The sequence below is a fragment of the Odontomachus brunneus genome, unplaced genomic scaffold (assembly GCF_010583005.1).
Source record: "Odontomachus brunneus isolate Ranch 3 - 2012 unplaced genomic scaffold, Obru_v1 Obru_scaffold_144, whole genome shotgun sequence".
Lineage (NCBI taxonomy): Eukaryota > Metazoa > Arthropoda > Insecta > Hymenoptera > Formicidae > Odontomachus > Odontomachus brunneus.
Window position 1 is genome coordinate 1 of NW_022639594.1, and position 27,842 is coordinate 27,842.

At 39.0% G+C, this 27,842-nt stretch overlaps 6 protein-coding genes across 8 annotated transcripts; 2 read left to right on the forward strand and 4 right to left on the reverse strand.

Annotated features, from left to right (window-relative positions):
- Positions 1-139: 139 nt before the first annotated feature.
- On the forward strand, positions 140-3,524 carry LOC116850373 (dual oxidase maturation factor 1-like). The gene is made up of 9 exons (XM_032828580.1): positions 140-586; positions 1,079-1,136; positions 1,206-1,340; positions 1,523-1,624; positions 1,700-1,853; positions 2,139-2,350; positions 2,863-2,979; positions 3,077-3,168; positions 3,258-3,524. The coding sequence occupies exons 1-9, from the start codon at positions 425-427 to the stop codon at positions 3,495-3,497; spliced, it is 1,272 nt and encodes a 423-aa protein (XP_032684471.1). The 5' UTR covers positions 140-424; the 3' UTR covers positions 3,498-3,524.
- Positions 2,985-7,739, reverse strand: LOC116850371 (probable splicing factor, arginine/serine-rich 7). Of its 2 annotated transcripts, XM_032828576.1 has the most exons (4): positions 7,589-7,739; positions 6,227-7,353; positions 4,710-5,490; positions 2,985-4,377 (listed from the first exon to the last, which is right to left on the reverse strand). In XM_032828576.1, the coding sequence occupies exons 2-4, from the start codon at positions 6,546-6,548 to the stop codon at positions 3,996-3,998; spliced, it is 1,485 nt and encodes a 494-aa protein (XP_032684467.1). In that variant the 5' UTR covers positions 6,549-7,353; positions 7,589-7,739; the 3' UTR covers positions 2,985-3,995. The 2 variants fall into 2 exon arrangements, with proteins under 2 accessions (XP_032684467.1, XP_032684468.1); XM_032828577.1 differs by lacking the exon at positions 7,589-7,739 and having other exon boundaries at positions 6,227-7,581.
- Positions 7,595-10,423, forward strand: LOC116850368 (odorant receptor 82a-like). The gene is made up of 6 exons (XM_032828572.1): positions 7,595-8,058; positions 8,225-8,827; positions 9,143-9,257; positions 9,416-9,546; positions 9,627-9,782; positions 10,208-10,423. Exons 1-6 carry the CDS (start codon positions 7,630-7,632, stop codon positions 10,265-10,267), a joined length of 1,494 nt encoding a protein of 497 aa, XP_032684463.1. The 5' UTR covers positions 7,595-7,629; the 3' UTR covers positions 10,268-10,423.
- Positions 10,424-11,081: 658 nt separating this feature from the next.
- On the reverse strand, positions 11,082-14,747 carry LOC116850372 (zinc finger and BTB domain-containing protein 44-like). Its single transcript, XM_032828579.1, has 6 exons — positions 14,377-14,747; positions 13,818-14,005; positions 13,547-13,723; positions 12,910-13,372; positions 12,162-12,221; positions 11,082-11,750 (listed from the first exon to the last, which is right to left on the reverse strand). The coding sequence occupies exons 2-6, from the start codon at positions 13,998-14,000 to the stop codon at positions 11,302-11,304; spliced, it is 1,332 nt and encodes a 443-aa protein (XP_032684470.1). The 5' UTR covers positions 14,001-14,005; positions 14,377-14,747; the 3' UTR covers positions 11,082-11,301.
- Positions 14,716-17,415, reverse strand: LOC116850370. Its single transcript, XM_032828575.1, has 2 exons — positions 15,531-17,415; positions 14,716-14,863 (listed from the first exon to the last, which is right to left on the reverse strand). Exon 1 carries the CDS (start codon positions 17,273-17,275, stop codon positions 15,719-15,721), a length of 1,557 nt encoding a protein of 518 aa, XP_032684466.1. The 5' UTR covers positions 17,276-17,415; the 3' UTR covers positions 14,716-14,863; positions 15,531-15,718.
- A 362-nt stretch (positions 17,416-17,777) lies between these two features.
- Positions 17,778-26,795, reverse strand: LOC116850369 (transcription initiation factor TFIID subunit 1). Of its 2 annotated transcripts, XM_032828574.1 has the most exons (19): positions 26,628-26,791; positions 26,095-26,497; positions 25,357-25,766; positions 25,035-25,280; positions 24,742-24,897; positions 24,475-24,656; positions 23,945-24,343; positions 23,412-23,652; positions 22,977-23,335; positions 22,462-22,724; positions 21,978-22,339; positions 20,531-21,796; positions 20,177-20,419; positions 19,518-19,956; positions 19,235-19,377; positions 18,991-19,110; positions 18,779-18,902; positions 18,492-18,701; positions 17,778-18,220 (listed from the first exon to the last, which is right to left on the reverse strand). In XM_032828574.1, the coding sequence occupies exons 2-19, from the start codon at positions 26,444-26,446 to the stop codon at positions 17,985-17,987; spliced, it is 5,751 nt and encodes a 1,916-aa protein (XP_032684465.1). In that variant the 5' UTR covers positions 26,447-26,497; positions 26,628-26,791; the 3' UTR covers positions 17,778-17,984. The 2 variants fall into 2 exon arrangements, with proteins under 2 accessions (XP_032684465.1, XP_032684464.1); XM_032828573.1 differs by having other exon boundaries at positions 26,095-26,795.
- Between the last annotated feature and the right edge of the window lie 1,047 nt (positions 26,796-27,842).

The window sequence follows — 27,842 nt, forward strand, 5'->3', positions numbered from 1 at the left end:
CTGATTAAGTGCGCTTCGAGAACTTAGCATACCTTTTTTTAAAAGTTTAAATTGCCATTTTTCTAGACGTGCATTTAAACTAGACGTAACTTAGACTTCTCGGACGTCGGTTAGACGTCGAATCGACGTCTACGTTCTCGCTGGGAAACCAAAATATCCGTCTCTAATTAATTGCGCGCGACACTGATTCCGCAATAACTGCGGAAGCTTAACGATAAAGAGAGGCGAGAGCTTTAGTCATCATCCACCAAGTACAAGAATATCCGGAAAAGGAATTCAGATAAAGCCGTAACGTCGATGTTGGATTTCCAAATGACGCTACTCATTGAAGTGTCGTTAAATGGTCTTGTCCGATTCTGAATTGTCCGTTTCTGAATTCTTCGAATTTAAAACAACTGTAAAGTTAGTCGTGTAGCTGCACAAAATGGGTATTTTCCAATTCGGGCGGAGCGAGGATTTTTCTGCGATATATTCTTCACATCACACTGCGGTGACGGTGGACGTGATTGAAACCATATTCGTTGCAGTCTTTATCATCATCTCGATCGCTTATATTGGTATCATACCAGGTTACCGCAAGAGGGAAGTAAGTATGGAGAAAATTTCTTATAAATCTAAAATTATTTAGGATTTCTTTTGTGCGACGTTTTACGTGTATTTGCATCATGTGCAAATAAGTTACAGAAAAATCGCGTTGAATTTATACTTATACTGCAATTCTAGATAAAATCGTAAAGTTCGTAACTTGTTCTCGTAAGGCTCGTAAGAACTTATGAGTAGACGATTAATACGTAAGCTACGACTTTACGATTTTACGATCTACTCGTATATTTGCTTAGAATTACAGCATCATATTCTTAAACAATCTAACGAAATAATTATTTCTTATCTTAGAATTCTTTCTTTTTAGAGGAAGAACTGTGTATTCTTAGACCTTCAAATTGATTTTACAATATTGATTAATATTACATTAAGTATATGTTGTCCGATTTATAATCTGCCTGAGTTTCACTGAAATTCTAAACATTCTTCCTGCGTAAATTCAATGCACTAATAAAAATTTCTCGTTATCGTATAGAGCATCTACATGGCCATAAAGGTTGCTTTAAGCATCGTTATCGGATGCCTGCTAATCGGTAAATATTTCAAACAGAATTTTTTTTACCTTATGATTGCATCCTAACTAGCTGAACGTCAATTTGCAGTAGAGAATTTTGGTCAGAAATGGGAATATGGTAGCGCGAGGGGCAAAACGCCCTATCGGGCCGGCACAGGTCAACAAATCGATGCCCAAATGGAAGTCAAGATAGGACTAAGATCGGTGAATATCACTCTGAAAGGTAATTCGTGAAAATAAGTAAAAAATAAAGGTATAAAGTTCGTATATCTTTAAAATTTTCACGCTAAACGTAAAAAATAAAAAAAAAGCGAAAAGAAAACTGAATGAATAAAAGAAAAATGATAAAATAGATAAGCAAAAAGATAATACGATTCGTTAGATTTTTATTAAAGATTTCTTTAGCCAATCCGGAAGAAAATACGACGCTAGCAAAGGAAAAGATCGATTACAACGAAAGATTTCCTTGGACATGGGACCAGGGTAGAATCGGTTTTGGGCCTTACGGTAGATAGCGTGCAAGTACTTCTTCACTTTTTATAGTTTCGGTATAAAATGATGTTAATGAAAACATTTCTGCAGCCGGACTGCTACAGAGGACCTTCCGCGAAGGCCAGAGGAAAGGCTTGCCTATTCCAATTTTATGGATTGCCGAGTATTTCGTTATCGACGGGGAAGGCTTTCGATTCGGGCGGTTCTATCGAACAGCCGGCTGGTACTGTCACATCTTGCTTTGGTAAGTATAAAAGACAGAACAGTGGTGTGGGACAGCTGTCCGAAACGTCACTCTGTTTTTTCTTCTATTATAAAAGCACGATGAGCTTGAAAATTTCATGCTCGAAGCTAGATAAAGAAATAAATACTTTCACGTATCTATTTCTCGTAGAGCAGAATCTTCGTAGCATTACAAACTCGAATCTGTAAGTGAAAATAAGAAATTACATGGACCTTTCTATAAAATCATGCCACTGTTAGAAAGATATTTTAACAAGAAAAACTTGAAATTATCTGTAATTTGCAGGACAGCTTTCGCTTGCTGGATTCTAGCTAATATATTCCTGCAGTCCGTGAGTCGATACGCCGCTTACTTAATCGGCATAATCGGCAGCTTGCAGTTGTTGACTTGCCTCGTATGGGTTTCTGTGCACAATCCGACTCCACTTGTGATCCCTTTCGATAAAGAAGAAATCAGGATGGCGTTGGGCGCGCACTTCTGGATGACCTTCGGATGTGGTGATCGATCAGATCGATTACTTATTTTTATAAGAGCAACCTTAAAATATCATTTACAATGCGATCGTAGTTATATTTTAAAGTTATAGCACTAATCTGTGAATCGATGATATATTTATTTCCTTCACGTAAATTCATGAGAAATGAGTTTTATTGAATTCGTCGACTTTAAAACGTAATTACGACCACATTGTAAATGATCCTTAAAACATTAATATCATTGATTCTTGAACTTCAAGATTCTAAAAAGTTAGATAATGACCTTGAGTTTTCGGATCTCGAAATCTTTACATAAAAATAGTTTTAGTTTCCGCATCTTCTCGCTTTGAATTCTCAAATCATCAATACCAACATTGACAGAGACAAAGTCACTAACATTCGCTCTCTTACTTAATTTGTTCTTTTAATTAAATTCCTAAAGTACGATATTTTTTATATTGATAATGTTTTATTTCTTTTATATATTTTGCGTATATATCTTCTACGTATCCCTCTACGTACGTCTTCTCCAGGTGTACTCTGTGTTCTTCTGGCGGTCATAATGATATTCATGGATCTACGTTACCCCAATACATTGTCCATATTTTTAGAAATAGACCCACTCGGCCAGTACGACGAATTAGTAATGCGTAAGTAAACTTTGAAAATATTTAATTTAACGGCTTTTGCATAATATCCCAGAAGCGCTCGAGACATTATACAGAAAATGTTCATCGTAATTCACAGGAGGTAACCAAGTGGATGATGTATTACACAGAAAAGTTCACATGGATAGCTCGATGGAAATGTCTTCACTGCATGACAGAAACACTGGAATGGTGAGAGATAATATAAAAAAAAAAAACATATTTTGGTTTCGGGGAGAAATACAATGCTGGAAGATAATTACATATAAAAAAAATTACAGATGGTATTAAAGAGACGAACTACCATAGAGAATGTGCAAAGATCGCTCTTCCGCGCGCCAGTACCAATGAAGATTTACGACGACGTGGTTATTTACGAGAATCAGGCAATAGCTGGGTATGCTCGTTCATTTCTTAATATAGAAAATAATTCAACAGTTAAAGGTACAATCGTCTCGAAGTATTATTTTTCAGAGAGAGACATATTTCCTTCCGTACGATCCATCGTTTGTACATATTAATGTTGATGTTGTTACAGTGCACTTAAATCGTCGCTATAACAATTAGTTCATATAACGTTGACAGTTTTGTCTTTACTCAATTAAAATTATACTATGCAATAAGTTAAGACTGATACACATCATAATCAAATCGCATATCATAGCACACTGTTTTTCATGACTGTTTAAGGCCATCAAAAGTACCTTTGATAGAAGTGAATGATGAGGTGACTTTCAAGCCGCCGCCGCCGCCTGTCCCGAAAAAAAGCGGTCAAAGACTAAAGTCAAAGCCTAAAATCTAAGTAATAATCAGTCGACAGTTGGCGATAACATCCGGTTATCAATGAGCGAATGGATCGTCACCTCCGAAAGGAAGAAGCTCTCGAATGCCATAAAGCTATGTATTTTCTTCTTTTTTTTGTTACTGTATTAATACATGAAGACAAAAGATGGCTTTCAAAAACTGACGAAATTATCGAATACGAATGAAACTCCGTCGAATTGCGTAGCTTGTTCCGTCTAGCTCTCCGATTCGGTAGTCTTCTCCTTGCTGTCATTGCTTTCCGAAGCGGATCTGCCTTTTTCCTCAGACTTCGACTCTGACTTGTCGCTGGACTTCTTCTCCTTACTAGACCTTTTCTTCTCGCTCTTGCTCTCCTTTTCGGGCCTTTCCCGATCGCTGTCACTTCTCTTACCATTGTCCGACTTGTCTTTGCTACGTCTCTCCCTGTCCTTGTCCTTGGACTTGTCTGAGTACTTGGACTTGGACGACCTGGATTTGGATTTAGAGCGCGAGCGTCTAGATCTCGACTTGGAGCGTTTGCTGCGCGAGCGCGAACGACTACGACGTCGTGGCGATCTCTTTTTGCGTTCTTTCGATCTGGACGGCGAGCGGCGTGATCTGCAATTAAGTGAGAGATTAATTTTCTGAGAGTCCACAGTTGGCGTAATATCTTTTCCTTACGTGAAGCGTGCTGCACAAATTCGCGATACACAAATGCTAAGTATTTTGTTGAACTTCTACTCGCATATTTCTTAAATATATTTTGGTAAATTATTATTATTATTAACGTTTAACTTTTTTTAATAGCGTTTCGACTATGATCATCAAATTATTATCAAAATATTTTAGAACTACAATACAATTTACCAAAATCGTGCAGTGATTCTCAAGTAGATAGAACTACACGATATTAACGAAGTAAACTCATGAAAAGCGAAGTCTTTTAGTACCTTGATCGACGTGATCTGGAGCGTGATCTGTGACGACTGCGCGAGCCACTGCGTCGTCGCGACGGCGAGCTGCGCCGGCGCTCCTTCGACCTCGAGCGTTTGGAGCGCGAACGCGAGCGACGACGATGACGAGATCGCGAACGTCGATGGCGTGAGCGCGATCTTTTGCGCGACCTGGAACGCCGGCTGCGGCCACGCGAGCGCGAGCGAGACTTCCGGCTGCGCGAGCCACTCCTGCTGCGTTTATCTTTGGACAGCATGCCGATCATCGGGTCGATCGCCGCGGAGATGAGATTATGCGCTTCCTTCACCCGCGACATCGCCTCTTCTATCTCTTTCTGTGCAGCCTCATTACTCTTCGCCTCCGGCTTCGCGATCGCCTGCGTCGAGTGGTAGATCTTAATCGGATGTTCCGCCAGTGACTTTCCGTTCAGCAACAGCGCGGCGATCACGGCGCCTTGCTCCGACAATTCTACCAGCGCGTAGTGCTCGGTGTCCGAGTCCCTACTGCACATACGCAGGTACTTGATCTCCACGTTGTTGTTGCCGAAGAATTCCAACAGCTGCTCGGCGCTCACCGACGCATCCAGATTCGCCACTATCAGTGTTCGGCGGATCTCCTCGATACGTCTGCTATCCAAGTGACCCGGTAGATGCGGGTAAGACGGCAAACCATTCGTTTCTAACTTGGGGTCCATCGTGGTGATGACATGGTTTGGAGGGATACCCTCGATGGCGTTCACTACGTTCGGCGGCAACTTTGGCTCCGATGGATAGAGGCCTGAAAAAGATAACAAATTAAAGAAATTATGAATAAAAAAGTTTTAATAATTATCCGATCAAGAGAATATTTATATATATATATATATATATATATATATATATATATATATATATATATATAAGAGTCAATAAGAACCTACACACAAGTGTAATAGTGTGACCAAACAAGTAAAAACTGTGAAACTGTGACTTACATATAGTCAGTAAACATAAAATTTATTAGTCAGAACATCCAAACGCTTTAGTTTTTACATTCAATCAGGATCTGGTCAAGGACCAATATTTGAATATTTTTTAATTAATAAATTTTATACTTATTGACTAAGGTCTATATTCTGAATCCTCTTTTATCTATAAAAGTGTCTCTTATCTATAAATGAGGCATAGGAGCCACCTGATTGGCTGAAAAGCTATATTTAAGGCACTTTTATCGATAAAAGAGGGTTCAGAATATGAGCCTATATAAATTACAGTTTTTTTATTTGTTTAATTACACTATTCTATTTGTGTATAGATTCTTTATTAATCTTTGAACATTCTCTTAATTGGAAAAGACTATTAAAGTGTGAGTAATTACAAGTTGGTAAACTTAGAACTTTATGCTTCTATATATTACTCTGTTATCCTTGTAATATATTCAGAAATTCCATTAATTACAACTTTAAATTGTGACACATTTTATGTATTTGTCTCTATATTAATTTTTGTATATTTATATAGCATTTTATACATACCTGGTACGACTGTGCCATTGTTAGTAAGCTCCAGAGCACGTTGTTCATCTGGAATGTCTCCGTTCTGGTAAGGGATCACTATCAATGCACGGTCAATGAAGACAGTGTTAGTCATGTGTTGCGCCACGGCGATGCAACCCTGGTCGTGAAACTTGATGTAGCATATGCGTGACTGTACGGGCACGGCGACGTCCCTAATTGTAGGATACAATCTGATATCCTCAATTTTGCCGAGGTATCCGAAGAGAGTCTGCATTTGGTCCTTGGTAGCTTGGGGCGCGATATTGGTCACCTGGACAACCTTCGTCGAGCCGACCGCCATTCTGGACGCGGTTTGTCACCCGATTCACTCGGAACGATACGCAACCAAACGCAACAAAAGTTACAGAATGAGGTTAGGTTCGTCAGTTCAATCGAATTTGACAAAAGTCACGTCATACTTATCATTCAAACTTTGTCCCCATTTCAGACGGACGCACGCAAATTTTCACAAAATTTTAATTATAATTTTTCACACGGCAAAAACACTCCTCGAATTTCTTCGTTGCTCCGCTCAATCTCACCAAATAGCGGTTGGAAACACGAGCTTGCACGAGCTGAAATTAGCTGCACTCGTGGTCAAAATCGAATGCAAAGTCGCGATTGTGCGTGGCTCATATCGTAATTCGATTATCGCGGCATATTTGAATTTTTTAAAGAAACAGCATATCAAATATGATTTTTCTTTTAATTGTCCAATAGGCTCCAGCAGAATTTTTTATCCAAGATATTAATTATCAAAAATATTTCATATATCAATAATACGAAAAATTTAAATCTAAGAATCCATAATAATAAATTAATTGTAAAATAAATCTCACTTTGAAGTTATTTTGCCGAATAATTTCACAGAATATTATTATACATCACGAATTTTTTATAACATATCAAACATCTCGCTAACTAATTTCCATATTTTCACTATAGGCCAGTCAATGACTTCGAATCACTTTTTCACTTTTGTCCGTTTTTTCGTAGCGACCCATGTCGACAACGTTTAGTCGTGCCGATATATGCTTATGTTCGGCTACATTCAGCGCGAGGTCATGCTCCTTCAATTGACCTCATTGATCTTTAATCTTTCATGGCTGTAACGAGGAGGACTTGGTGATTCGTAGAATAGAAAGTATAGCGTACTTTGTAGGGAGCAACGTCGAGCATGCAATTATTCCGCCCCCGCGACGGATTTAACGATGCGAGCATTTCGAAGGCATGAAATCAAAAGTTCGTTCGCATCATTACGCGAAACTCTTTGCGAGCAGGAACACATTTACGTGGCAGTCTATCGACAATTTCCGGTTATATTACATGTGTTGTCCTTACCCAGTAATCCCGTCAGTCTTCTTCCTATTACCCCATCAACCATGGGTCGCCAATCTGAGCGATCCTCGAGCGCAACAGCAATTACCACGGCCGACGACCTCCTGGTGCTGCGTTATCGCTCGTATGCTTGTCGCATTCGCAAAATGCTGTATCTCGGCGGTGTCTTGCAAGACCGTACACACCCAGTCGTTCAATCGTACGTCACAAGTCTCTTGGTGATTTTCATGTGCCTCAATCAAGTTATCTGCGTACTCAATTTCTGCCGAGATCACTTCAACAATCTGTTGATCGTATTCAAGTGTCTTGGCCTGGCTACCAGTTTCATCACGCCTTTTCTGATGGTATTCCTAGCAAAACGCGTACTACATATATGTAGAAGACGTTGCCGTTTGGCCGTTCACGGTCGGAGAAATCCGCGTAATCGTCTCGATGATTGTTCAAAAGTTCTAATAGAAAATTTGTTTCTTGAAGCAATTTTTTGGAAAAAACCTACCGCAAAAGATCTTACTCAGAAACGTTTCTGGTTCAATTCATAATTTTGAACTAGCTAGTAAGCGATTTGATTTCTTCGAACGTGCAATCAATAATTACAATTAATAACTAAACACGACGCGTCCTTCTATTATTCTCTTCTAGTCGTGCTGCTTCCTGGTGAAACGGGAGAAGCTGCTCGAGCTGCACAATACGTTGAACCAAATTTTTGAACAGGAGCTAGCGCGAGACGAAAGGACCAAAAAGACCATGCTCGTATCTCTGTATGCATCTGATAGATCTTCTTACGCACTGGTCTTTATGTTAGGCTTTACGGTTGGGTTTCATATATTGTCCGGGATAATGAACGTGATCATCCAGCCATTAATCTTCCATTCGACAACTGTCCCGAAGTCCAAATGGCCGTACAAGTTCCCGTGGTCGTCAAACAGCGATACTTTCTTCTACCTGCTGTTTCTGTATCAGTCATTCACCTGCTGGTGGATAGTGTTCACCATCGGTGCGGTTGACAGTCTCTTCGGCTTTTACGCGTTCCAGATCTCCTCGATATTGCGAGCCATGTCCGCACGGTTGATGAATCCACGACCTGACGAGGTGTTCTCCGTGGTTCTAAAATCATGCGTGCAGACACATCACCGACTGCAGAAGTCCGCAAGTCTATTGGAGGACGTTTATGGACTTATTATCCTACGGATGATCCTCGCCAACGCCGTGCTCATGTGCACATTGATTTTCGAGGCGAGCACTGTACGTAAAAAAACGATTGAATCGCGTGTAGCGAAATTCGAAAAAAAAAAATATCTTTCCAATAAGCAAAAAGTCGTTGATAAGACATTATTACTACGATATTTAATAGCGTATAACGTTTTCTGATATGTAGTTTTTGACATTACGAGTAATTTGGGCACTTCAATATTTCCAAAACATTTTGAATTTTGTAAAATTCAAGGAGATAAACTACTCCGTGTTTTCTTTGAAATATTTTTATAATATTAAGCAAAAAAGTTCAAGAGACACACATAAAATCGATATTTCAAAATATTGATATAATGTTTTCTGTTTCGTGGATTATTTTCTAAGGTAACACATACTGTAACATGTCGCAATGTCGTTACGATGACAATGTTAATTCGCGCGAGAAGTCATAATAATGCAGACAACAATAACTTCTACCTAGGTAGCAGAAATTTCTACAAAATATTTTATAATGGTATCTTAAAAGCGTTTAAAACACGTTTTACTTTCTCAGACGTCTTTTAGACGTTTCCAAGATATTTTTTTTTTAGAACCTTCTGTTACCTGAATAAAATCTACCTTTTTTTAGATGTTTTTCAGATATTTGTGCTGTTTGGGAACAGTTTACAGACACGGCGATCGACCAATTATGCTTTTCCGTCGTTTGCATAGCGATGAAATTGCTGCAAACGTTTATCTACGCCTGGTACGGCAGTCTCATCACGAGCGCGGTGAGTCTCGTCTCGATTAACAATATTTTAAAAACGAATAATCATTATTTGATTCGAAGTCAATTATTTCGAGTATTTAGAGTGAGCACTTTCGCGAGGGAATTTATTTCGGTGAATGGCCAGACTCCAAGCTCGATTGTCACGTGAGAGCGGACATTGTCATGATGATGTTGCAAAAGCCAATGGCTATAACGGCGTTAAAGGTGTCTTCCGTAAATGTCAACATGTTTACCAGCGTGAGTGTTGAATCAATACGCAGTCGACAGCTGAGTAAATCTCAGCAGAGGCTTATCGCCTGAATGAGTTGCTTTCGATTTTTATCGTGCAATCAAATCAAGGAACTTTTTCGCGTTATCCTTTCTCTCACGTTCTCCCAACAATTGAATATACGAGAATTATTTTATAAGAATAAGAAGAAGAACGCAGAAAGTTTAAATTTAAAATTTTTAGATATAGATTTACTTACTCTCAATAAATTTGTCAAATTGTATCTTTTTCGTCAAGGTGTTTCGCAAGAATTTTCTTGGATTTCTATCGGTTTCTTTCGAAACCGTTACTTGTAGAATTTGGGCGATCCTCTATCTATTTGCTATTTATATCTGAAACAGAAAGTAATTTAAATGTTAGTTATATTAATTTAATTCGTTGCTTTTGTTGACAGATTTTGAACACCACTTTATCTTATTACTTTCTTTTGCAATCACTGGAAGAGTCTAAGTAAACAACGCAACGTATCGACTGTTTTCTTTTATAAGGATCAGCAAATGTATAGAACTGCTGCACATTAGAAAAATTTAATTAAACTATCAATTAATTATTAATAGTTTATATTATATTAAAAAATTATCATATTTTGTGTGTTTAGTTTATTTCAATTTAAAACTACTATGTATCGAATTTTTTTTCAAAAATCTAAAATCTAAAAATATCATTATTTTTTATTCTCCTCTCTTATAGACAAGATAATTATCATTCTTTTATTTAAAATAGTCATAGAGTATTTACGCAATCTTATTTTTATCTGTATTTACAATTGTAATCTAGATATAGTCTATAATATACTGTCCCTTTATCTACGTTTTTTCAGTAGATAAAAGACCGATTACATGTTACGAAGAGCATAAACAAAAGAGGTGATATGAATATTTTAGTTTTGAGGATACAACATGCGCTGCATATCCACATCTAATAAGTGTAAGTTTAATTATTCTTCTAGAAAAAATATATAAACAGAATATCTAATAATATTCAAGAAACGGCAACCAAGCTATCGTATAGAAAGAAAACTATAAATTTACACACCTTTAACTTGATATATATTTCGAGAAATAATCGATGTTTCATCAGTTTTCAAGACTTGATATAAAATTTTATTTTTCCAAAATCCAATTTTTCGCAAATGAGAACGAAGCATATGTCACACACGCACTCTCATATTCTTTTGCTTATCTTGAGAACGACAGTGGATCTTGGAGGAGTTCCGTGACGATATCCGGATGGATAAGAGGGGTAGGCGATAGGTCTGCAAGAATGTGTATACAATAAGGCGCTTTATTTCTATAAATGTATTGAAATGGTAATTATTTAATGTTTAAATACACTTGTGCGAGTGTAACATCGTACGCAAATATAAATATAACAAATTCCACTCGCCGTCCACTATATATACTTGCACCGGTTTTGCACCGTGAACACGAAAGTCACGCAAAGTCCTTGACGAAAGTTCGTAAAAAAAGGAGAGATTCTAGTCTCTGTTCACACGACACCGCCGTCTCCACCGGCACCACCGTGGCCACCACCGCCGCCATCACCGCCGCCGTCCATGAGCGGCTTGCCGTGCTTATCCCGCTTGGCGTTGTGATAGAGGTAGGAGTGTACACGCAGACTGTTACTGTTCTTATATTTATTGCCACAAAGCTTACACGTGAGACTTTCAAGCGGACCGTGAATATAACGGACATGGAGTTTGAGGTTCTCCTTCCGTGTGAAGTGACGCAAGCACCACGGACACGAGTACATGCGTATCATTTTGCCGCGTTCAAAGCGCAGCGTTGGTCCTAATTCCGAGACGACACGCAACGTTGTCTCCAGAGGTAAGCTGCTGCTGGGAATACCTTTAACAGTACGTCGACCTTTGTTACTGGGACTCACCGACGCATCATACGACGTGTAATCACCCTGAAATGCTGTCACGTTGCTTGGACCTGAAAAGAAAAAATGCGAAAGAGCGTTAAAGAGAGAGAATATGTCAAATTCGATAGCAAGAGAAACATGCCAAATAGGTGCTTGTAAAAGAGGAAAAAATATAGGAAGAAAAAGGAGAGAATTGTCTGTGCACATTTGCAACACTGTATTCAACATAAAAGCTGTATTTGAAACATAGCGTGAGAATCCTGTGATTTGAAGAAAGACAAATGGAATTTGTTTTTTAGAGAAAAGCAATCTAGAAATTGCACTGAGATACAAGAGCGACCGGATCATCGTTCGAATCTACATTTCGCAACAGGAACATGTCTCATGAGTTGGTTCCCTTTCAAATGTGCAATCTGACGAATAAAAGATAAATGAAGGAAATGGATGAGATAAGCAGAATGTGGCAAAGACGTCAAACGTACCGAACGGTTGAGTTTGTGAGTTCTGACTGTAGGGAACTAACTGCGTATCTGGCGCGAAATCTGTAAGACAATATCGCTTTCTCTAAACATCCATGACCGCATGAGATGAAGGTGCCTGGTGAATTTGTACGGAGAGTATACTCGAGATATATACATCGCTCGCTCGGATTTGAAACACCCATTCGTGTGAGCATGCAAACGTGATATTGCGTTGATCGTAGAAAAACTAACTTGACTTCACCCCCGGCGAACAAGTTTAATGAACCACGGTCTCCGTGTCTTGATATGAAACCAGAAAAAATCGCACCAACAGTTACACATACGTTTTGCTGAATCTCAGCGCACCGTCAAGGAATCATCACGGAAAATTGTAGGTGAGACCTCCATCATTCGTCGGCGAATCCACGCAATTCACGCTATCGCACCGGGGGTTGTAGTCAAGTAGCATGTAATAAAGTGCTTGTAGGAATTTGCAACTGTCGCAGCAGCCAAACACGTGATAATGATTCTCGATAACAAAGTAACACATATCCATCCGTGGCAACACTTGAGTGCGTCAAACCTTTGCGACGGCGCTCCGGTGTACCGCTGGTACCGCCGGCAAATTTCTCTTTTTGGCCGAAGGGCGTTTCAGCTCCGGATGACGATGTTTTGTCGACGTTATTCAGTCTAACGATCTAGTCAATCGTCGTCGTTGTCGTCTTTACAAGTGCAAGATGTCGACAGGGAGCAGAAGGGGGATCACTACCTTGTCTCTGCGCGTTCTCCTCGGAGTTATACAGTACTTTCTCCACGCACGATCTGTTGTACTCGACGTCTGTGTCCGTCTCCAATGTGTAATCCAGTGGTTCGTGTTTAGTACTCTGCAGTTGATTCACGTCTGACGATGTGCAGTCCAACGGTTCGACGTTGCTGCTCGGTGCGTCCGCGCTTGCACATCTCTCGCTATACGTTGTCCGTATGTCTGGTGGAAGATTGTAGTCGCCAGGTTCTGTGTGAACTTGTTGATGGCTGTCACGTAATGCCTGTTCCGTGAAAGGTCTTTCTTTTAAACTTTCTGTCAAGATGTGTTGCCTTGTCGTTGACTGCTCCTTTTCTATAGTGTGTCTAAGTGATCGTCCATCTGTATTGTCAGGATTATCTTCATCCTTGTCAAGATAAAAGTCTAAGTCTTTCCAGTCTTTCTTTCCTTCAAGAGTATCACTGAGCTTCTGCAATGGAATCAATAATATTAGAGATTATACAAAATGTTAAAAAAAATCTCTTTATATGACAACATTAATATTCTCTCCTTCCAAATAAACTCTCTTCTTATATATTATTACTTTCAGTTAGTATTTTTTCCAAGCTTTGCATAGATAATTTGCAGATATATTATAAAATACCTCATCTGATCCAGTAGTCAATCCTTTTATTTGAAGAGTTTCTGCAACTTTAAGAAAACTAGAAATATCTTCTTGTTTTATATTAACTTCTCCTTGGTACATGAAGTGCAGCATAGATGATAAATCCCGATAACTGATATCTTTCAGTATAACAATAGGATGTTTGCACGAATTCATCTATATGAAAAAAAGGAGTCATTAGAAGTATTAGTATCAGCTATGATAAAGTAACAAAAGCACTTGTAGTTTCTAAATATTTTCCAAGGAATACCTTGAAAAGCTCTCGAAAATATGTGCTGCAGACTGACAATATCAGCTTGTGGGCTCGCAGGATTTGGCCTTCAGCTGCCAGTGTAACATCCACGAGTTGTTCATCTGTTAATAAAGTATACAAGCCCGAAGACAGGTTTCTTGGAAAGCTGTTCCATACTAAAGAAAATTGTTCGCCAGACATTGTACCTATGTAAAACACATATATTTTGTAAAGAAATTATAACTTAGTTTGCAAATATTACATTAAATCACATCTGTATGTACTGTTATTTTTCTTAACTGTTATTTTTCTTAACTGTTATTTTTCTTAACTTTCATTGATTTTTATAATAATCTATAAATAATAATCTTGATATCAAGCTTTCTTTAAAATGTCAAAGTAACTTAATAAAATAATTATGCAATATAAAATTATTAAATATAGAAATTGAAAATTATATACAAAATACAAATGTGAAAATAAAAAAATTTTCATAGTATCCTGAAAGTTCGTTTGGGCGTAATGCATTTTCCTTTGTGAATGTCAATAGTTTGCAAAAAGGCATTATTACACTTACCGATTAGACCCGTGCAGTGGGTTTCCTTGTTTTTAACGATTCTTTGGAAAATCCTCAGGTAGCACTGGACTGAAGAAATGAATCTTTAACAATTGCTCTTTGGCATTGCGAAAATGATGACGATTACAACGACGAAGCTCCCACGCCGTTTTAAGACTTTGCGAGGATCGTCGTTTATATTGCAACAACGGAGCGAAATATACAAACGAGATGTTCGGGTACAAGTTTCATTGTTCGAACTTTCTCCAGGATTCGGAAGGAAACGTCAGGCGTAAAACCAACGATACAGCTTTCATTACGCACGATAGTCTAAGCAGCTCTGAGTCACTTTGTTATTTGCGAATTACAAAACCAGTGCGCCATAAATCATGCGACTATGGAGCGCCCCGAGATGGCGGCGTGTACAATACCCGGAGCAATGGCGTCGCTGCATAGCGTGACACTTTCCATCAGTTGGTACCAAAACGAAATCTCTCCTTCTCTCCCTCTGATACATCGCAAAAAAACAAAATATATAACAATATAATTAATATCAATACATTGTAACAATATAGTCTGCGAATCACAATGACTGTATCTACTCGTCTGCATCAATAATACTGACATAGTAAAAATACAATATATAAATATATATAATGAATGAGAAGTTGATTGACTTGATTAAGTCAGGCCTAGAATTATATATGTTGTCAGTCTAATAAAATAGGTGTAATTGATATTGATGCAATTATATCGTAATAACTTGTACTGTATACTGATGCAATTACATCACTGCAACTTGCAATAATGGGTGGATTTCACTGTCTCTTCTGTCATGTTATTCTGATAGCATACTTAAATATATGTTGCAGCTTAATGGTAATAACTTAGCTGCACTACAGAATACAATTCTTTACTATAATATTGATGTAACAAAAAGAAAAAATATATGCAAATATAAAGAGTATAAAATGAGTTAATCTATTTTACATAACACAATCTATTAAGTATAGAATATAATTTCTAGCTCTCTTTTCAAATTCTTAGTATTAGAAAACATTTAATTTACAGATTCTTATTTTTATGGATCTTTAAAGAGTAAAGATAATCGAATTTCCTGATTTTTACGGGACATTATTTTACTGCCTTGTAAATGTATGTGCTTATATACTTACATTTATAAGTACTTGTATAGTTTAGCGATTTTTTTCTGTGTCAAAGTCCTTTCTTTTATAGGTTTCGTTCACAGAGGCTTGCTTTCTCTCTCTCTCTCTCTCTTTTACAATAAAAATTTTTTTAAAAATTTAATAAAAAATCTACAATCTCTGAGATTGTAGACTTCTAAATTTGCAGGAAGTTAAATCTACAATTCGTCAATTAACGAGGCTTTATCGCCGAGACGGAAACACTTCCAGAGACCATATCGTGTCTGCCAGTCGACAAAGAAGAGTTCCGGTTTCTTCCAGAGTACGTGATGCACCGCAAAGCTGTACTGAGACTGGATGGGCGGATTCAGATGTGGTGCCCACTGTGCCCGCTCCATCATGATCCTATTCACATAGCTGTAGAACACTTTGGCTTGATGTATCCAACACAGCAGAGACATTATGGAAATGATCGTGGCGTGTATGTGAAAGGTCTCGATATCCGCGTAGGCCTTCCGTCGCTGCAGGATGATCTCTTGTAGATTCATAGCGAGACAGACCAAAGTAGCGGCGGTGAAGCCGCAAGGGATCTCAACGGCGATCAGGCATATCGTGCAATAAGTCATCTCCAAATTGACTCGCGACTGCGAATGATTTAATAGGCTCCTCAGTAGATTATCATGCAGCGACTCGCGGTGCAGCTTAAGGAACATTCGGTCCTCTTTATGACACACGCCGATACGCAGGTCGAGATGTGTGTGTTCGAAGAAGAGCCTAGGCGTGTCGAAGAGCACTCGGTTCTCTTTGCGATCCAATAGGTATTGCAGCACTCGGTTACCCAGCAGACTAGTCAACTGACTCGCTGAGCCTACCATTTGCATCAGTAATGGGAAAATCGCCGATGTGAACGTTTGCTCGTAGAGGCCCGTCCGATGCGTGTAAGCGGCGTATTCCAGGGTGCTGCCGAACTCCAAGACGATCTCGTCGCTCGCAGTGGCGGCTACCGTCCATGAACACATGCGCTGCACGAGCAGTAACAGATATTCGTTCGGCAAGTGCTTGATCGTGTTCCTCAAGCAGATCTCCAGATTCTTCTTGAGGTTCGCGAGAAACGGTACCGACGAGAACTTGCCGGAGATGGTCGTCACAGATTGTGTGTTGACTATGCTGGCGTAGAAGAGATCGAGTATTTTATCCACCGTCGTCAATGTGTCCTCCGTCGTCGGCCATTCATGCACATCCAATAGCTCTTGCAGCACCCGGATGATACCACGGGCGTCCTCAACACCGAGTGTATCTCCCTTCGAAGTTCCCAACAGTTTGTCCCAGATCGCATGAGTGATCAGACTACCGTTGGCCGCGCTAATATCCAACAAACTGCATATTATCTCGTAACAGAAAGTCTCGAACTCCCAGAGACGATCTTTGTACACAGTTTCCACGACCGCCTCTACGATTTCTTGCGATCTCTCCGGCACGTAGGTTCTCAAGAGAGTGTGATAGCAGTCCCGCGCGACTTTGAATCTCTGCCGACGCTTCCACTCACACAATCGATCCTCGCGCAACAGATCTTCGTAGCGCAACATGATCCTCAACATACACGTGATGAGTACATGCGGATCGTGTGACAGCAGTTGTTCCTTTGTCGCATCTCGGACGATCTTCGTGATCTTATCCAAGATTTTATCCTGTTGCGAAGTCGTCGGCGAGAAAACAGACAAGAGACTCTCGGAAACTTCGGAGATTCTTCGCGCGAGTTCCTCGTAGGTGATCATTGACAATAAGATAGTGACACAAAGCTGCTAAGATAATTTGAGATGTAATGTCGTAGAAGCCGAAGAAACTATAAAATGAAATGAAGTGTCAAGAATGAGAGTAATTATAGTACTAACAGTATGTGAAAAAGAAATGCAATGTACAAGAGAGTGATATGAAAATATGCGGAACAATGATAAGATAAAATATTAAAGATCTTTAGATAGGTTATTAACTTTCAATTTTTTTTAATATTAGATCACAGTAGAGACATGAAAATTGTAACTTTCATTGTGTTAAAATATTCATGTTTATCTTCTATTAGCTATATATCATAAATAACATTGTTTTAACTCAACGATTATCTTTAACATACTAACGCGTTAAATAATCAATTTTAAGCATATTTGTATGTGTTATACGATATGTTGTTTATAACATATAAATGTAATTTTTTACGTAAATATATTGCATTAACATAAGCGTGCACATTACGTGGTTGCGCAAAATTGCCCGCCGAGCTAGAAAAGATACTATATATTTTATTCTATATTTACATATCACTATATGCGTATGTAGTATGTACATAATATACAAAGAATTAACCTTATAACTCCTCGTCAACTTGTAAACAAGTTTATCTACTCATAATTCCTTTAAAAGCATACTCGATGTCAAAAGAAAAACGGATGTTCTTATATAACTTTAATAAAATAATCAAATGTGCTTTTAAAACCACAAATCGCCAGCGACATCCTCGTCCGGTTGCGACATTTGTTGCTGTTGTTGATTCTGCTGAGCTTCTTGCTTGGACTGCAAATTGTTACTACTTTCGGCGTCATCGTCGCTCTCAGAAACAGCCAGATCGTCCTGAATCTTATTTTCGCTCTTATCCTCTCTGGCTGGCAAACCAGCCAACAGAAAGTCTGACGGGTCGTAATTGGGATCGACGTCCATGCTCTCGTCTGCAAGTGAAAAATTATGAATAATATATAATTTACAATCATCGATCCAATCGCAAACACGATTTAAAATAATTCAACAAATTAAAAAGATTTCCATGTCAATTTGTATTTAAATTATTTTAAGTAAGGCTTTTCAATTTTTTTAAACATAACTCTTTGAAAGTTTTCAAATTACAAAATTTATTACCAAATTACTATTAAAAAAATAAAAAAATAAAACTTTAACAACATAGAACTCTACTTATTAATAAAAGCAATGTTTTTTGCTTACCTTGTTGGAGCAATTGCTGTTCGCCCATGTAAAAGCCGACATTACCTAACTGAACCATCGCTTCGGCAGCTTGTTGACTATCGTCATCCGCCAGTACAACTCCTTCCCTGACCTCGCTTAACTCCAGCGTCTCCATTTCGTTGTGCTCGGAATGTTCATCTGCGCCGAACGGTACTTCATCGAATTCGTCTTCACTGGAGAATTGCAGATCTGCGGTAGAAGAAAAATGTTAAATAATCTGCATAGCGGCTACAAAATCAAGTTAAGACTACACTATTTTATTTTACCTTCTTCAAGCATATCTTTTTTCTTCGATACTCTGTCAACATCCGCTTCTATATCGCCATCCACGTCTACAAAATCGAATTCATCCATATGTGATTTGTCGAATGGATTTGAATTGGTCAGACTCTGAAAACAAGTTTCAATGGCAAATTAGATATAAAAATTATAAATGTAAAATATATAATGCAATAAGGAGAATAAGTATGATTATTACGTCTCTGGATTCTCCTATGTCGTCCGGACCAAGCCATGAGGGATCTATATCCGCTTGCTCCATCGCTCGCTTTTGCACAAGTAATATATTGTTTTCCAATTGCAATAAATGTTCATGGTACTGAAATGAAGTAAATCAATTATTTTCTGCAATTTCTTGCTCCAGATAATTTCTGATCTCAATATTACTATTTATTCTTTACGATTCTTATGTATTCTAAATCGATGGATGAAGATATCCATACCTCTTCTAGCGTCTCTTTACACACTTTGACCAGCAATTCCGCTTTATGCGTGAACGGAGAATCCTTCCCATTGTAAAGCGTGCAATTCTCCAAAATCTGCTCGATATCTCTGAGGAATTCGTGGCGACTGTGATATTTGTGTGCTGAAGAAATGTTTTAAAAAGACATTAATTTTAAGAATACAAGTTACAAGATATCTTAAGAAAGTAAGTTACAAACATGTGATTCTTAAATTGTAAATTTATATGTACACGTTTCGAAAAAATACATCTAAGTTCTTTACCAGAGACTTTTTTAGATATCGTTTCTAAATCCATCGGTCTCTTGACAATATTGTAATAATCCTTCACCATCTTTTTGTTGACGGGTTTCATGAACGGCCACACTTCCGTCATGGATTTTAGTTTGCCGTTGACTATAGTATCCAAAATGTACGTGAGGGCAACCTGATCGTCGTCATCCAAAAGAGGATTGATGGCCTTCTCCAACCTCATTAAACGTTCATCTTTCTCAAAGAGCCTTGCACCACACATGTCCAGCATCCTTGTAGCAGCTACAGTAAACGAACTCTTTGTTCCATTATAAAGCTTAGAATTTTCAACAATCTGATTAACATCCGCTAGGAACTCCTCTCTACTCTGATATTTCTTCAATCGCAAATTCTCTCGTATGGTCTGTAGATCCATAGGTCGTTGTATAATCTTGTAGTAATCAGGAACAGCCTATAGTGACAAATTACAAGTAATTAATAATTGTCTGTAAACACTCTGTTTAATATGTTAAAATACAAATTAAAAGTTACAAAATTCTTCTAAACTTAAATAATTAAAAATTCGATAATCCTATAGTTATATACATAAATGCTAATTTTACAGATGATATTATCATAGATTTGTTCTTGTACAATTAAATGGTGTATCAGTAACTTGAAGTAATATTTACCTTAGCGTTCACCGGGAACAAAAATGGCTGCACGTCCGGCAAATCTCTCATTTCGTTTAAGATACTCTCCAATATTGTTGACATCACTACAACAGGATCCGTTCTGCGTCTATTAGCTGGCCTCTGATGGCGTTTTAAATAATCACAATGATCATCGGTGGGAGGTTTCCTACGTTTCTTCGAGTTCACTGCATCTTTAGGCACTTTGAGCAGCAAGGTGCGTCTCTTCATCTCCTCAGCGTGCTGAAACAAGTCAAACATTCGCAATCTCTAAAATGTCCTTTCGAATCGTTTAAATTGCTCTGATTAATATACGATTTCACGTTTTTAGAATTGAAATCTAAACTTGCTTACCTTAATCAGTTTCGATGATAATTTCACCTTGGTACCATCGACGTTAACCAAATCCTGATCATCGGTGTTCAACTGCTTCTCGATTTCCTCCTCCTGTTCCTCAGTCATGGCGACATTCACCGGTGCAGTGTTGGTGATGCTATTCTGATAAAGAGGACAAGCCTTGTTGGTGCGCATGTGGCCGACGTTGCCACAGGCACCACACTTAAGTTTGAGATCTGGTTTGAGTTTAGGTTTCTTACGTTTGGGAGGAGACGCCTCCGGTTTGGGATGTTTGGAAGATGTAGAGTTGGAGGACTGGAAGTTACAGAATGGAAGGATACTGGTCGATGAAGTGGGGATAGATGGAATATTGGAACTATTACGATCGAAGACGCTGCTCGAGCTGCTACCGCTGGCACCGCCGATGCCGCCGACGCCACCGCTGCCGCTGCTCATAATTGGGCCGCCCAACATACGCTCTCTCTCTTGATTTCGCTTGATCCGACGCAATTGCTCCTGTATTCTACGTTTTTCTCGCTTCATTTCCTCTTTTTGAGCGTCGTCCAATGTGGCGAATTGCTTGATAAACGTTTCGTCCTTCGAGTTACGAATCTTAATATACGTGTCGATCACAGCGGGCTTTCTCACTAGCTCGACCCGAGTGAACTCCTTGCCCTCCGGGTTGCGGAAAGTACGGTAGATTTTTAATACACGACCTTGTTGCGCATTGAAGTTATTAATCGGACTATCCTCCTCGTCGTCCTTCTTTTTGCTCTCCTTGCCTTTCTTCTCTTGCTCTTGTGCCTCGCCCATCAGCATCTTACGTAGTTCGTGTCGTTGTTGCTCCTCTCTCTCCAATGACAGCTGCGTGCTGGTCTTCTTGTTCGATAACATATTCTCGATATTTTTACCCATCTCTTCGATGTCTGAACTATCCTCTTCAGAACTTTCACCCTCGTCTGTACTCAAGACTTCGTTCGATGATAACACACGGTTCTGTAGGTCGAAAATACGCTGGCATTCCTCTTTGTACCGCTCCTGATGTTCGGCAATAGAGAAACGGTTACCACGCGAGAATTTGGTCATGCCTTCTTCGCCGGCTTTTGCTTTCTCCGTCGACAAAGTTCGCACTACGTCGATTACCTCCCAACGTGACAGCTTCTTTATTTCGTCTTCGGGTACACCGAACTTACGCAATAATGCTTTCGCGTTGTTTAAAGATAATCTTCTTAAGTCTGCGTCTGTGCCCGTCACGGTTCTCTTCGGTTGAGCTTCTTGTTCTTCCTGTGTGTTTGGAACAGGGCGATAATATAGTTTAACTACACCTAACTACATCGTAGTAAGAGATTTTTTCTTCCACATATAAATTATTGATAGGATATGCTAATTTTTTTACTTTTATAAAAATGTGACTTCTCCTCGCATAAAAACGTAACATGTTTCTTTGAATCTAAGTTAAACAAACCTTGCTGATGGTAGGCTTATTCGGCACCCTAACGTAGGAGAAGCCTTCACCGCAGCCTGTTGGATCGGCCGGACCCGCCAATTGGAGTAGGCACTTTCCTTTCATGGCCTGAATATACGCACGCGTCGTATTCCACGGTGCTACTTTTACTTCGTCATCCATTTTGAGTTGCATCTCCTCATCGTCGTCGTCCTGGGGCGTGAAGAGGAACTTCTCACCATATCCAGCGTCCTTCAATCGTTGTTCTGCTGCAATCATGCTGAAATAAGCGCAACACTGCTCCGGTGACACCATAGCGCGAATCTCCTCTTCCGTTGGTAACCTAAAGTCCGGTTTTATCACCCACCAGTTGGAGTCCATTCCTGTTACGCACAGACAATTCCTGGATTAATGACGTCGATCTTTACGAGCGCATCTCGCTACATATAAGTGCCCTATCATTGTAAACAAAAAAAAAATAGACAATCCAGAAGTAATTACGTACCAGTTCTTTTGAAGTCCGCACATAGCTTTAATCTTTTTCTAATGCTGCTCTCGCTATGGGACGGAAAGGCTTTCTTTATGTCGTCCATCTTAATCCGCCGAGGGATGTCGCGTGACTTCCAAAACAATCTGTAAATAAACACCTGCAAGAAGTCGCGCACAAAATTATTTGCTCTCTTCGAGTTGGGTCCTGGCACTTCATATAACGGGCACTCTTGTCCGGCAACAAATAGTGCGTCCACTTCTCTGATGTAATATTGTTGCCTGCAACAATATTAAAATTAATAGAAATATATATAATATACAGAAAAATAAAAAGAAACATGTAATGTGATTAAAGAAAGAAAAGCTAAATATGTTAATGTTTACTTTATTTTAATTAATATAGAATAAAAAATACAAAAATGCAAAAGTTAATTAGAGTCAATTCGTTAATACAAGTATGTAAACGCACTTCGTGTAGTGCTCTGTGTGTGTTCTTAATTATAAGAGAAATAATTATTAAATCGTACACACCTTGTCCTTATAACCAAGAAATCGGTATCAGGGATCTTGTGTTCATAAATAGGTGCTCTGTACATGTTATTTTCGACCGCTTGAATGCTTTGACCAGGAGTGAGGATGCCGAGGAACGGACTAGTATGAGCATACGCTGTTTCCCCATACTTGTACGTCTGCGGACCTTGATCCTTACCGGCCCGCCTTTTGTAATAGTTTTTCACTTTTGAACACATACCGACTTGATTCATGAGCGGAGGATGTTCCTCGGAAAATTCAATGAGAACTAGCTCGCCGTCCCGACCCGTTAAATCTTCAGGTGTTCTCATGAAAAACACATCACCTCCGCCGGAAGAAATTCTCTCTTGTTCCCGTTGCTAAAAACGTACAAAAATTATACATTCGAATTTTGCGATCTTTCTTCTTATAAGTTATCTTTTTCATAATAAATACCTTAGCTTTCTTTTTTATGTGTTTTAGCAGAGGCAAAACGCAATGCGGTCCTGGATGAGCCAATGGACCATGACTAAACCTTCGCAACGGCGGCCTGTGAAAGTTCCTCAGTCGCATTGGACCCATATGTGTTTGCACGAAAGGAACACGCAACTCTACCACCGGAGTGCTATGCTGTATCAAATTGCCGCCGCCGACCTTTAGACGTAACGTAGTTTCCGAAGATCTGGGCATGTAGTATCTAAAGTGAAAAAGAAAAAGGAGAAAGAAATATTACGTGGATGCGTTGGAAAATTTTTTATGAGCAATTAATTTCTGACGCGCTTCTAATATACGAAAAAGAAAAAAAGTGTAAAGGGACGTCTACATTGGAAGTAAATAGCAAGAAGTAGGAAGTAAGAGTAAGAAATTGACCAACCACAGTCGAATGTGAGAAGAATAATCAACTATGATTGGTCAATTTCTTATTCTTACTTCCTACTTCTTACTGCTTACTTCCAATGTAGACGTCCCTTAAGAGAAATGAGACTTACGTGTCGTTTGATATGTTGAACGGATCCCTATCAGGGGATTTCGGTGGTGGAGGAGGTGTATCTTCCTCTAGAACGTTAATGACACCTGCTTTACCCAACAATAATTTGCTCTTCTTGACGTGAGGATGCGGAATCTTTACTTTCGGCTGCGGTCCGTTGTCCTTGTGGAGGAGAGCCGGGTCAATATCGTCCGGTATGCCCAATACAATGTTCTCGTCGTTCGGATCCAAAGTGAGTATCTTTGGTTTGGGGATTTTTCTCATATTTTCTGGATCCCAGATCACTTCCTCCTCCCACAAACCGTAAACCAGCTCCTCGTTTTCCACCGGAAATATTGAATACCAGGTGTCGTCGTAATTCTCGTCACGCTGTTGCTGTTGATTACCTTTGCCCATATTCCTGTAAGGCACGAAAATCATGTTATTATTGAAGACATCAATAATTCCTAATTTACAATTAATTTGTTCGAATAAAGATAAAATTTAAATTTACTCATTGAGCATTCAATGAGAAACGTTTAGTTTTCGTACATTTTGCTCTTTTGCGACTGCATATGGAGCGGCGTTGTGATTTGTGAAGTAGCTAGCCTGACGTTAGGTGCTACATTGACGGGAGCACCTTTTCCTGGTTGACTGAAAGCTTGCGCGGTTCTGTTGCCGCTCGAGGGTACCCAACCGGCTGCGTTGTTTTTGCTATTCAACTTCTGCATTACCTGCGTGAGACAAGGAGAAAAATTTATTTTTGTTCTTTACGTCAAATGTCAGTAATAATAACATAATCGTTCGTCATAAAATTACCTTATGCTTTATATCGTCTCCGTTCCAGACAACATCGTCTTCCCAGTGCAACTGCGACACCATTAAGAATGCGTCATCAGCGAATTCCTCATCCTTATTATTTTCTTCATCTTTAGATTTGTCCTTAGACTTGTTTTCTTGCTCCTCTAGTTGCTCCTAGTACAAATTAGACACGATTGAAAATACTAGAATGTACAGATATGCAAGTCGCACAAGAACGTTCCAATATATGAGAAATAGCAATGTATAAGAACAATATATATAAAAATAAAGCACGAAAACAATATACATACTTTTTCAGACGTTTTAAAACCATAGTTGAAGCCGTCTCCAGTCTCTGGAACTTCCAACATGTCATACCAAAGCTGTGCAGGCCCAAACCTCCAGTCAGCTACTTTAGGTCCCATGTCGCCATTTTCCCCCGTCTCGCCTGTCTTACCATTCTGCTCCTTATCTTCCACTGGCAAAAGCAATTTAGTCTCGTCATCTGAACGGCACATGTCTGTATTCGGCTCAGGACCATAGTGCATAATCCAGCCCTGAAACATCACAATGGAGCATTATCAATGTGCTGTTTGAAAGACTTTTTTAATATACTATATATTTCATACTCACTCTAAATTTAGCTTTCCTATCCTCTTGATCAGAGCCAGAATCGGAGTCTCTGATATCATGTTTTCTTTTCTTACGTCGCTTTCTCACACTTCTCCAAATCTGTGGCAGACTACTTGGTTTACCTGGACCAAACAATCTCGAGAATCTGAGAACTTTGTTCGTGCGAAAATCTGGGAACAGTTCAGTGACATCGGTATTGACATATTTAGAAGGCAACATAGCTGCAAGAGGTGTCTCTAGTTTACGCTGACGCACTGCTTCCGCCTCCTCCTCAGTTAAAATCTCCTTTTCCTCAGGTACAGGTGGAGGAGGCATTAATTGCTTATCTGACTTGCTGACAACTTCCTCATCATCAGCATCATAATCAGCATTTTCTTTGTCTGCTTTCTTGTCAAAATCATTGTTTTTAGCTAAAAAAAAATCATACAAAATATATATGCAATACACAAAAATATTTTATTACATAAAATATACTATTATATATGTAATATATATCAATATATCAGTTATTATATAAATTAATATATCAGCTATTCCATAAGAATTACAAGCTGTATATCCAGACGATGGATGTTTTAAACTTGACATTTTTTGTTTTCATTTTGAAGTTACAATTATATAATCATTATATATTTTTAGGATAAATAATATATAAAACTTATATGTAGTATATATACACACAAATATATAATAAGTATATGTAAATATAATAAGTTATGGTCATGTCAATATACTAACAAGCTTCATCACTGATATCATCTGCTAACTCATTTATATCAGAGAAATCTTCTGCAGTAGGTAACTTTGCAATACAATCCATATCCTTATTGTTGTCAATTTTGTTTTGATCTTTGCTTTTATATCCTCCTTCGTTATCTTCTTTCTCTTCAGCAGCTGATTCATTCTGTATCATTTCACTGATAAAGGAGCTTAATCCAAAACGACTGAGTGAAGCCAATTGTTGTTTGGCTTCAGGATCCAGAATATCATTCTCCAGCTGACCGTTATCATCGATGTTGCCGAAAAGAAAGCCGGTGATATTAAGGCCAGACGCAAAATCTTTCTCATTTTCTTCTTCGGAGTCTCCCATTTTTTCTATTAGCTAAACTAGCAGCAAAACACGCACCGTATTTGCTGTAGGCTTAAGATACGTTGTTTTAAGTGTACAGTAGTTCCGTGATTCAATTAAAAATCAACGTAATGCGCTGTTTTCGCATGTGGACATATTCGTTATCACGATTTATAGAAAAGGTATCAAGCTTAATTCTTACCAATTATTCCTGATACCACAGAGATACAGGTTTTGATATTTCGTTTATATAAATGGATAGAACGACAAACTATCAGAAAAACAAACAGAAATCAACTAACAATGACTGCGAGAACGCATGTACAACTGATGCACTGAACATAAAACGTTAAAAGACACGCATCAAGAATTGTAATAATGGGCGCGTTCAGCGGAAAAAGCGCTCAGTGAGCAATCAGCGATTATTGGCTGCGTTCAGCAGAGAAGCTGCTTTGCAACTGTTGTAAAATTTGTGAATCTGATTGGAGTACGCTCTTAATTTTAGTTGAATCCAAGAGCATGTACCAATGGGAGCGTTCAGGAGACACAACGGTTACACAACGGTTGAGTAATTAGTCAACGTAATTGGTCTAAAGTTAGAGATCTAACAGTAAGAACCAATAATCACTGATCGCTCACTGAGCTATGTTTTCTAAACGCAGCCAATCAGATTCACGAATTTTACACAGTTGCAAAGTAACTTTCCTGCTGAACGCAGCCAATGGTCGTTTTCCAGCAAAGAACTCTATTGGCTCCTGCACACAGACGCGGTAAGGGCCGTGGCACACAGAAAAACTTAAGCAGTAAGACGTAAGCAGTAAGCAAATTGACCAATCACAATCGTTGATTCTTCTTATGGTCCAAGAATCAACTGTGATTGACTGATTTGCTTACTGCTTACATCTTACTGCTTAAGTTTTTCTATGTGCCACCAGCTTAAAGGGACGTCTACGTTGGACGTAAATAGCAAGAAGTAGGAAGTAAGAGTAAGAAATTGACCAACCACAGTCGAATGTGAGAAGAATAATCAACTATGATTGGTCAATTTTTTATTCTTACTTCCTACTTCTTACTTCCAATGTAGACGTCCCTTAATACTTGCCGCGCGGCGTAAGTTCGCGCGGCAGAAATTCGCGCGACAGCCAATCAATATGCTACTTTCCGTAATAACCTTCTAGCTCTTACGGAAAAACAATATATTGATTAGCTGTCGTGCGAACTTCCGCCGCGCGGCAAGCATTACCGCGTTCTGTGTGCAGGAGCCATTATATTGGCGTTATCATTTGGTGGACAAAAGTCACGTGCATCAATTACGCGGAGGCCCGTTATGTCCAGTTTCTACTCAAGGGTCTCTACTTGAGTATTGCAGGATGAGAGAGCATGCTTGTAGGCTAGAACTAGAGATGCCCGATTCCGA

What these genes read in the sequence shown, in the direction of transcription:
- LOC116850369 (XM_032828573.1), bottom strand. Translation starts at nt 26,446, where the DNA reads ATGGGAGACTCCGAAGAAGAAAATGAGAAAGATTTTGCGTCTGGCCTT. An exon ending in CAGTCGCAAAAGAGCAAAAT is followed by an intron (nt 24,344 to 24,474) that starts GTACGAAAACTA and finishes CGTGCCTTACAG; the next exon opens with GAATATGGGCAAAGGTAATC. An exon ending in TGTTCCCGGTGAACGCTAAG is followed by an intron (nt 19,957 to 20,176) that starts GTAAATATTACT and finishes TTGTCACTATAG; the next exon opens with GCTGTTCCTGATTACTACAA.
- LOC116850373 (XM_032828580.1), top strand. Translation starts at nt 425, where the DNA reads ATGGGTATTTTCCAATTCGGGCGGAGCGAGGATTTTTCTGCGATATAT. An exon ending in AATCGGTTTTGGGCCTTACG is followed by an intron (nt 1,625 to 1,699) that starts GTAGATAGCGTG and finishes ACATTTCTGCAG; the next exon opens with CCGGACTGCTACAGAGGACC. An exon ending in TACTGTCACATCTTGCTTTG is followed by an intron (nt 1,854 to 2,138) that starts GTAAGTATAAAA and finishes TGTAATTTGCAG; the next exon opens with GACAGCTTTCGCTTGCTGGA.
- LOC116850372 (XM_032828579.1), bottom strand. Translation starts at nt 14,000, where the DNA reads ATGTCTGGCGAACAATTTTCTTTAGTATGGAACAGCTTTCCAAGAAAC. An exon ending in ATTTTCGAGAGCTTTTCAAG is followed by an intron (nt 13,724 to 13,817) that starts GTATTCCTTGGA and finishes TTTTTCATATAG; the next exon opens with ATGAATTCGTGCAAACATCC. An exon ending in TGACTACTGGATCAGATGAG is followed by an intron (nt 13,373 to 13,546) that starts GTATTTTATAAT and finishes ATTCCATTGCAG; the next exon opens with AAGCTCAGTGATACTCTTGA.
- LOC116850371 (XM_032828576.1), bottom strand. Translation starts at nt 6,548, where the DNA reads ATGGCGGTCGGCTCGACGAAGGTTGTCCAGGTGACCAATATCGCGCCC. An exon ending in CAATGGCACAGTCGTACCAG is followed by an intron (nt 5,491 to 6,226) that starts GTATGTATAAAA and finishes TATCTTTTTCAG; the next exon opens with GCCTCTATCCATCGGAGCCA. An exon ending in TCCAGATCACGTCGATCAAG is followed by an intron (nt 4,378 to 4,709) that starts GTACTAAAAGAC and finishes ACTTAATTGCAG; the next exon opens with ATCACGCCGCTCGCCGTCCA.
- LOC116850368 (XM_032828572.1), top strand. Translation starts at nt 7,630, where the DNA reads ATGGGTCGCCAATCTGAGCGATCCTCGAGCGCAACAGCAATTACCACG. An exon ending in GCAGTCTCATCACGAGCGCG is followed by an intron (nt 9,547 to 9,626) that starts GTGAGTCTCGTC and finishes TCGAGTATTTAG; the next exon opens with AGTGAGCACTTTCGCGAGGG. An exon ending in ATGTCAACATGTTTACCAGC is followed by an intron (nt 9,783 to 10,207) that starts GTGAGTGTTGAA and finishes TTTTGTTGACAG; the next exon opens with ATTTTGAACACCACTTTATC.
- LOC116850370 (XM_032828575.1), bottom strand. Translation starts at nt 17,275, where the DNA reads ATGATCACCTACGAGGAACTCGCGCGAAGAATCTCCGAAGTTTCCGAG.